At 32.1% G+C, this 9,650-nt stretch overlaps 2 protein-coding genes across 2 annotated transcripts; both read left to right on the forward strand.

Annotated features, from left to right (window-relative positions):
- Positions 1-273: 273 nt before the first annotated feature.
- LOC120251211 (cytochrome P450 71A9-like) lies at positions 274-2,649 on the forward strand. Its single transcript, XM_039259744.1, has 2 exons — positions 274-1,184; positions 1,942-2,649. The coding sequence occupies exons 1-2, from the start codon at positions 285-287 to the stop codon at positions 2,548-2,550; spliced, it is 1,509 nt and encodes a 502-aa protein (XP_039115678.1). The 5' UTR covers positions 274-284; the 3' UTR covers positions 2,551-2,649.
- Positions 2,650-8,684: 6,035 nt separating this feature from the next.
- Positions 8,685-9,411, forward strand: LOC120251318 (cytochrome P450 71A9-like). The gene is made up of 2 exons (XM_039259866.1): positions 8,685-8,967; positions 9,086-9,411. The coding sequence occupies exons 1-2, from the start codon at positions 8,685-8,687 to the stop codon at positions 9,409-9,411; spliced, it is 609 nt and encodes a 202-aa protein (XP_039115800.1).
- Positions 9,412-9,650: the final 239 nt, after the last annotated feature.

A 9,650-nucleotide genomic window follows, 5' to 3' on the forward strand; every position in this document is an offset into this window, starting at 1 on the left:
CCCTTTGAAGTTCAAGTAATTGAATTGGCATTATCAGTGACATCTTATCTTGAAAGTATGATAGTGAGATGAAAAGATATGGACAACGTCATTCTTATGGAAAATATCAATCTAGGTTTTCTTTTGTGACCATAAATCACTATGGCTCAAGACAAAACTTCACTATCATAACTGAAAAAATCATCTTTTGAGTTAATAAAATTCATTATCACTTAGATTTCCCAACTATAAAAAGGATGGCTTTGTGAGTACCAAGTTGAGAGACTAAAAATATATATGAAACAATGTCTCCTGAATTTCTAACTCAACCTTTTCTCTTGTTGTTGCCTTTCTTTGTGCTCCTTCTTAGCATCAAACTAGATTTCTTCTCAAATACAAGATCAGTTAAGCTACCACCTTGTCCATGGAAGCTACCTTTCATTGGAAACCTCCATCAGCTTGGCTTGCTACCCCACCAATCCCTTCACAAGCTTTCAAAGAAGCATGGACCTCTCATGCTTCTAAAACTCGGTCAAGTTCCCGCTCTTGTGGTTTCATCTTCTGAAATGGCTAAGGAGGTCTTGAAGACTCATGATCTCAATTTTGCAAACAGACCAATTCTTAGAGCTGCTAAAATTTTGCTTTATGGAAGCTCGAGCATGGGTTTCTCACCTTATGGTGAACACTGGAGGAATATGAAGAAGGTATGTATGATCAATTTTCTCAGCATGAAAAAGGTGCAATCTTTTCATGCTACAAGGAAGGAAGAGGTAGCTCACTTGATGGATAAGATTGCTTCTCATGCTTCTTCTAATCCATTAGAACCATTAAACATGAGCCAAGTGTTGTACTTCTTCACTAATGACATGCTTTGCAAAGCCATTTTAGGTAAGTTCTCCAGAGAAGAAGATAGGAACAAGCTATTTCATGAAATGATAGAAGAGAACGTTCGTTTGCTAAGTGGTTTTAATTTGGTGGATAATTTCCCTTCACTTGGATGGTTAAACTCACTACTAGATTTGGATAAGAGGGCTAAAAGGAATTTCAGTAAATGGGATGCTGTTCTTAATCAGATCTTTCAGGAACGTGGGATGATTGATGAAGAAGTAAAAGATGATGGCTTTATGGACATTTTGCTATCACTTCAGAAAAATCCTAACGTGGATTTCTCATTCACTGATGATCAAATCAAAGCTCTATTAGTGGTAATTAATTCTTTTGCTAACTAAATATAGTTGAAGTTGTTGATATTATTATTATTATTATTATCTATACATACTATTAAAGTAGATGTATAACCTACTCCGAAATTGTTTTAAAGAACAATTCTATTTTTTTTAATAATATATAAGTTTTTATTTATATTACTTATAATATTAATTAATAAAAACATTAATTACACCTAATTATTTATATAATAAATGTCCATAAAACCTTTGAAATCTAAGGTATAAAATAATTTGGGTTGTTTAATTATATTATTTTATATATGATATTGCCTCAAAACTAATCACAAAATTTTAAAAACTCTAATGCGAAGCCGGGGAAAATGCATAGTTATTATTATTGTTCACATTAATGATTTTTAATGGAGTGGCTATAATAATACCACACACACAATTGAGGAAAAAATTCCTTAATATTTACTTATGAATCTAGAATAGATATCATGTCTAACAAATAAGATCATGACAAACAGGGGCAATATAATCTAAATGATCATGACATGTACAAATTATATATAATTGCAAAATTTATCAAACTTTTTAGTAACTTTAAGATTAATAGTGGGAAACATTATTTATTGAATTAAGAAAATAGAAAGCTTTAATCATGTTCGGCAATGTGGATTAGTGACAAAACAAAGAAAAATAAATGTACTTTAATATAAATTCATCTTTATTGCAAGATTTATTATTTTGTGTATCTATATAAATGAGATTTCCATTGTTCTTTGAATAGGATATGTTTGCAGCTGGAACAGAGACAACATATATAGTGCTTGGATGGAGTTTGGCGGAACTTATTAAGAATCCAGAAATTATGAAGAAGCTACAAAATGAGATAAGAAACATGACACATGGCAAATCAATGGTTCAAGAGGAGGATATCTCTGAGATGAAATACCTCAAAGCTGTTATCAAAGAGATATTAAGGCTTCATCCTCCGACGCCAATGCTTCTTCCTCGAGAATCAATAGAAGGTTGCCAAATCGAAGGCTATGAAATACCAAGAAAAACAAGAGTTATCATTAACTATTGGGCCATAGCTAGAGACCCTAGAATTTGGGATAGTCCAGAGGAATTCAAACCAGACAGATTCATATCTAATGATATAGATTTCAAAGGACAAAACTATGAATTCATTCCTTTCGGCGCAGGTAGAAGAATATGTCCAGGAATGAATTTTGCAGTTTCAACAGTGGAAGTTGCACTAGCAAACCTTATATATAGGTTTGATTGGAAATTTTTTCAAATCGTGGATGGTGAAGAAATCGATATGACTGAAGCCCCTGGATTAACAACGAAAATGAAACAAAATCTCTACCTTATTCCAAAGTCTTGGATGTAATGAAACGAAATGTGTTAGATTTTAAATACTATATCATACATGAATAATTTTGCCATGGCAGATGTATCGTTGTGCTTTTTATGTATACATGGCTATAATCTTAAGTGTTTTTTTTTATTTGATTCTAGAATTTATTGCAAAGGTTTTAGAAGCACTTTTATGAGACTTTTTTAGTTTTCAAATATTTTTTAATATTTTTAATTTATTTTAATTTCATTTTTTTTGTTCTAAGGTGAAACATCAAATGTTCAGTTTACGGAAAAGCATCAAAACTGCTTATTGTATAATATAATCTAGCTTTAAGGAAAAAAATGTGTTTATCCTTGCTTCACGAAGTTAAACACTTTTTAAAAATATTAATAAATACAAATGGGTCTGCCGTGGTGCTCACAAGTCTAATATGAATTCATTGATTCTATTATACTAATAATATTTGGTTGTGCAATTTAAATTTTCAATTGAAACCCACATGATGAATTTACCATGGGTAACTCAAAAAGAAAATTGAAGTTCTATTATAATTTTGAGTTAAATCAGCTATTGCATACCATCTCTATTACCATAACAAACGTGGTACACAGTTAATAAATAATCAGGTAATTATATTGGGTGAGCACTAAACTATGCCCATATATCACTTTGAGCATTCAATTTCAATTCATATTAAAATGAGCACCTAATATCTATTTCATTTCAACTGGAAGGCATTGGAGCTATTCTAGCTGGGGTTGGCTGACGTGGCTGTCGGAATGTTGACGTGGATGTTATTTTTCCACGTCACATTCACGTGTGGACATTCCATCTCATCATCTTGAACATGTGCCCATCATGTAATCCACATTAGATGCCAAGTCATAAGTGAATATATTAACCTTTCTTCCACGATGGTTGCTCATTCCCATCTCTCAGCCCTTTGCCCTAACTAGCGTTTGTCCACAGCCCTTTCACTGTCGGCATGCGTCAACGTTCCCTTATGATAGTATCTACCCTTCGACGGACTGAGGAACCTCGGCTCTCCACAACATATGTTAGGAAAGGCCCCATAGTAGCCGTGAAATCCACACAGTGGTTAGGAGGAATTCCGGGAGCACACATGGAGATTGATTGGTTGATAAGGCCACAAGAGGTAGGATCACCAATTTATTGTAATCCACTACATTGATTTCATATAAATTTGAAATGTACATCAAGATTAGGCTTTTGTAATTCATTCTAATATATGTGTTGCTTTTGAATGTTAATGTAGATGGGGTACATGTATTGTCTTGAGTTGAAATTTGAAATGGGCACGAAGATTAGTTTTCTATCTAAAGTTTAATCTTGTATTGATGTTCTTATTAAGTTTTTATTCTCTATGTTTGTTTAGTTAATTTCACCCATTTTATATATGAATGTCTGCATTTGTTCATTTGTTCTAATTGAATAAGTTGCTTAAAATTAGGTGCACATATTTTACTGCATTTGGAAAGAACATAGAGATGCTGAATATGTTGTTTGAAAATAAATAACAGAACAATGATGTTGAGAGAAGAGGTTCTTGAGTCCGCCAAAGGACAAACACTGTCATGAGTGAACGCTAACACCGGCTAGCGCTGGACGAGTCCTGGTTAGGGCAAAGGGATGAGAGATAGGAATGAGCAACCATCGGGGAAGAAGGGTTAATATGTTCACTTATGACGTGGAATCTGATGTGGATTACATAATGGTCATGTGTTCAAGATGATGAGATTTAATGTTCACGCATGAATGTAACGTGGAAAAATAACATCCACGTCAAAATTCCGGTAGCCATGTTAGCTAAACCAAGCAGGAATAACTCCAGTACTCTCCCTTTGAAATGAAATAGATATTAGGTGCTCATTTTGATAAAAATTGAAATTGAGGGCCAAAGTGATATATTGGCATAGTTTAGTGCTCACCCAAGATAATTATCCTAAATAATCAAAATGATATAACAATATCATGTCCTTGCTAAACACAAAATTGGTAAATAAACATGAATGGGCATATGACCTAGTGGAGCGGTGTTTCCTTTAACGAGTCATGAGGGAAATGTGATTTACAGATTTACGGATTGATCAGATTATGATGTGCATTTCATCTGTGAGTTATAATGTTATGCATGAAGGCCATCTATTGGGAACCAATTTACCTTAACAAGGTTTACCTCTATTATGTCCCCTCTCACGTTATTTGTTCTTGTTAGTTGTTGAAGGGCACTCGGTCCTTATTCAAGGAGAGATGGCTGAGGTAGTCTGCATGTTTGCTAAATAGCAAGTGGTGCTCCTATGTTATCTCATTTTCTTTTTGCTAACAACTAACTCCTATTTGTGGAATATGAAGAAAAGTTGTCACTTTCCATTTGTATTATGTGCTAGTTTGCCATTGAAGTTATTTTGTAAACCATGACACCACTCTTTTAAACTTAGCATAATATGCAACGAAGCTCTCTTGTTATATTCGCTGTTTTTTCTTTTTCAATACATGGATGTCACTTGACTTAACATTAATAAAATTTGCTATTATTTAGCTGTCTATCATGCACTACATTCATCAAAAGTCTCAAATAATTGGGTACATACCTTTTGATTGCATTGAGACTCAGATATATTTTAGATTCTTTAATGTATATGAGTTGCTCAAATATGAAGAAAATTAGCCAACGTTTTAACTAATATACACACAAATATATATAGTTCGTTTGTGGGAGAGTTCGTCTTAGTTTGTTTGTCATTTTCTAAGTGTTTAATACCGTACATGCGCTTTGTTTGTTTTTTTTTTCTTTTGTAATTGTCTTTTAAGTACTTCATTCATATTTGTATGGCCACAACTTCTCGTTTCTATTTATTTATTATTTTATGTTATTAAAAAAGCAGTTATGAAGTTTTTCCAAATATACTACTTACTTTTTTAAATTTTTTTAGTTAGAATTACCAAAGTTTGAATGAAGTGGTGTACCATTAAGAATAAAATAAACAATTGAGTTGAGTAAATATTTTATTGAAATTTGAAATTAATTAAATTTTTTGGTTTAAGAGATTTTGGTTATTGTGACCATCCGAATAGGAACAGGAGTATTTAATATAGATGTCACCTGACATATAATTCAAAAATAATATTAGTTTATGATAATATAGCTTGCAAAAATTAATCTGTGCATCCCATGTTAACATTTTATAAGGTTATTTTCTAAAAAAATTTAAATTGAAAAATATATAAAATATTTATATGTTTTTGGCCATATGTCAATGAATCATCATATTGAACTTTTTAGAAAAATAGAGAATATTTTAAGAGTAATTAGATAGAAATAAATATTGCGACGAATTATAAGAAGCACAATTAAACTATTTGGTCTCTGTACCCCCAATATATATTTTTACCCTTCCATGTTTAAAATATATTCAGTATAATTTCTATACAATCCAAATTTTATTTTATTAATTTTTAACTTATATGGTTTTTTTAGCTTACCTCTACGCATTATATGTATTATTAAAATATATTATTAAATGTTAAAGAACAAAAAAAGCCATGCATGGTTCCTGTTAAAAATCTCTAATGATCATTAGCTCAATATTTTTGTACATATACTTTTAAAAAAAATTAAGCTCTTTTTATTTATTACATCTAAATCTTAAAAGTTTTTATGGTCATCAAATCAATTCCAACCATTTTATATTGTTTTTTTAATTTATATAAAAAGTTAAGAAAATATCTAAGGTAGTCAGTAATTAGAAAAGAACTCTGTTTTTAATATTATTAAAATTAATATTCATCGAATATGTAATATATTTTAATGGTTAATGAGAAAATTTTAAGAGGTATATATGATATTTAATTTTATTGAGAGGTACATAAGTAAGTCTATAAGGGGAAAAAAAAAACCACATTGATTGATAATATTAATTAAAATAATTATATGTTTCCTATTGTATACCAATTGTAAATGAAGGCAATTTCAATGATGAAAATAAAAAAATAAATATAGAAATTATATTGTCACGTCCCAAACCCGGCCCGGTTGGACCCGGTAAGCGGACAAACGGTCGTAGACCCACAGGGCGTGAACCCCATAAGTCTGCAAGGCCTCAGAACTAAGGATTTAAAAACCGGACTGGACCGGCTGGTTCAACGGGTTCAACCGCCCATCAGTCTAGTTCATTTATATATATTGAACCGGGTTCTGACTGAACCGGCAATGAACCGCTATCAGACCGGGAAGCGGTGAACTGGTTCACCCAGACCGACCGGTTTTCTTTAAAAAAAAGAAAAAATTCTCTCAAAAGTCTCTCACGACTCCAACACTACTGAGTCACGGGACTTCATCTTTCTTCTGCCAAGGACCATTGACCAAGGTTGCCATCAGGCCCACCATCGAAACCCTAGAGCAAGCCAAGGTCACCTTCTTTGATCCTAGTCATCCGACGGCCCCGACCGACCGGATCTTTCCTCGTCTCCTCCAAACCAAGTCGTTCGGGTGATTTGTAACATTGTGTTGGCCGGCGAGGAGCACCAAGCCCAAGGTCTACCACCGAGCCAAGTTCATCTACCGGCAAGGCATTGCATGTGAGTTCTTTGTTTTTCTGTTCTTCAATTCTTCTCTAGTTTTTAACTTTTTTTCAATTATTTTGTATTTTGTTGTTGTTTTTGTAATGCCTATTTGTAATGGTTATTTGATATTTAGAATCCATTTTATGTAATACAACAGATTATTGGTTAAGGTTTGAACATATTTCTAGCAAACAGGGAGCTTTTTTGGTTTTATTAGATTCAATGATGGTTTTATCTCTTTTTTTTTTAGTTTATTTGGATAATCATATCTCCCGAGATAAGTGGATAACTAGTAAATAGGATAAATGGATAATTATGAGTCCGAGGAACATATGCTTAGGAGTTAGGAACATATTTATTTTATTTATTTAATTAATTCAAGAAATCAGAACAAAATAAAACATATACCATGTGAAATTGCATTGTCTTGTCTGAAGGAAAAATCAAATAAACAAAACTTAAGAAATAATTAAACATGGATGCATTTAAATAGTAATTAAACTCTCTTTCGGTGCACCGATTAGGAAAGAATGAGATTTAGAGATGTAATTTAGAACCATCCCCATAAAAATTTCCGAATTAATAAGTTAATACACAAGGGATTTTAAATAATTTAATAGATATAACATTATGAGCCAATAATCATATATGATAGTTGTAATTTATTTTTAATGCTGGATTTTTCAATGATTTGTTATAGTATGAAAAAATTTATTTGTATATTTTAATATATATTATAAATAAATAGTATCACACAACATTCAGAGATAAATTTTATATATAAATTCATGTCAAAATAAATGTGAATTGAAAAGTTTATTACACCCATTGAGAGAGACACTTTTTGTATTAACCCAATTTTATTGTCACACATTGATCTATGTATAATATAATTTAAATAAATCTTTAATTTTTATTTTTCTTTGGTATAATAAAAATGCCAAATGGAATTATATAACTTGATATTTTTTTTTTGGCTTTTATTATGAATTGTTATCCAACAGATTATTTGGTTTGGTAATGGAAGAAGGTAGCTCAAACCTGGCAAGCGGAACACCATCATCAACATCGGCCCCACCTACTCAATACTCATTTGAGCAATCTTTCTGATCAGTCTGTTCAAAATCAAATTTAGCATGGAATTATATTAGTGAATCAAGAAGCAATGATGGGAAAAAATGTTCATTTGTAATTTTTGCTCCAAAGTGGTGAAAGGTGGAGGCATTCATAGAATGAAATTGCATCTTGCAGGGCAAAAGGGTGATGTAGGGCCATGTAATAAAGTTCCTGCAAAAGTTCGTTATAGATTCCAAGAAAATTTAACGGAATTTTATGAACAAAATGTGGCTAGTGAGTCGGAGCCGGTGAATCCATTCGGGCGTAGTGTGCATCCATTTGAAGGTGACATGAATGAAGACCCGGGTAATGAAAGTCTCCAAGACTAAAAATATATATGAAACAATGTCTCCTGAATTTCTAACTCAACCTTTTCTCTTGTTGTTGCCTTTCTTTGTGCTCCTTCTTAGCATCAAACTAGTTCTCTTCTCAAATACAAGATCAGTTAAGCTACCACCTTGTCCATGGAAAGCTACCTTTCATTTGGAAACCACCATCAGCTTGGCTTGCTACCCCACCAATCCCTTCACAAGCTTTCAAAGAAGCATGGACCTCTCATGCTTCTAAAACTCAGTCAAGTTCCCACTCTTGTGGTTTCATCTTCTCAAATGACTAAGGATATCTTGAAGACTCACGATCTCAATTTTACAAACAGACCAATTCTTAGAGCTGCTGAAATTTTGCTTTATGGAAGCTCGAGCATGGGTTTCTCACCTTATGGTGAACCTTTTGGAGGAATTGAAGAAGGTATGTATGAGTCAATTTTTCTCGGTGAAAAAGGTGCAATCTTTTCATGCTACAAGGAAGGAGGAGGTAGCTCACTTGATGGATAAGATTTCTTCTTATGCTTCTTCTAATCCATTAGAACCATTAAACATGAGCCAAGTGTTGTACTTCTTCACTAATGACATGCTTTGCAAGGCCATTTTAGGTAAGTTCTCCAGAGAAGAAGATAGGAACAAGCTATTTCATAAAATGATAGAAGAGAACGTTCGTTTGCTAAGTGGTTTTAATTTGGTGGATTATTTCCCTTCACTTGGATGGTTAAACTCACTACTAGATTTGGATAAGAGGGCTAAAAGGAATTTCAATAAATGGGATGTTGTTCTTAATCAGATCTTTCAGGAACATGGGATGATTGATGAAAAAGTAAAAGATGATGGCTTTATGGACATTTTGCTATCAATTTAGAAGAATCCTAACGTGGATTTCTCATTCATTGATGATCAAATCAAAGCTTTAACAGTGGTAATTAATTTGTTTGCTAAGTATATATAGTTGAAGTTGTTGATGTTATTATTATTATTATTATTATCTATACATATTATTAAAGTAGATGTATAAGTTACTCCAAAAGTGTTTTAAAGAACAATTTTAATTATTTTTTAATAATATATAAGTTTTTATTTATATTACTTATAATATTAATA

This window comes from Dioscorea cayenensis, chromosome 20 (assembly GCF_009730915.1).
Source record: "Dioscorea cayenensis subsp. rotundata cultivar TDr96_F1 chromosome 20, TDr96_F1_v2_PseudoChromosome.rev07_lg8_w22 25.fasta, whole genome shotgun sequence".
NCBI lineage: Eukaryota > Viridiplantae > Streptophyta > Magnoliopsida > Dioscoreales > Dioscoreaceae > Dioscorea > Dioscorea cayenensis.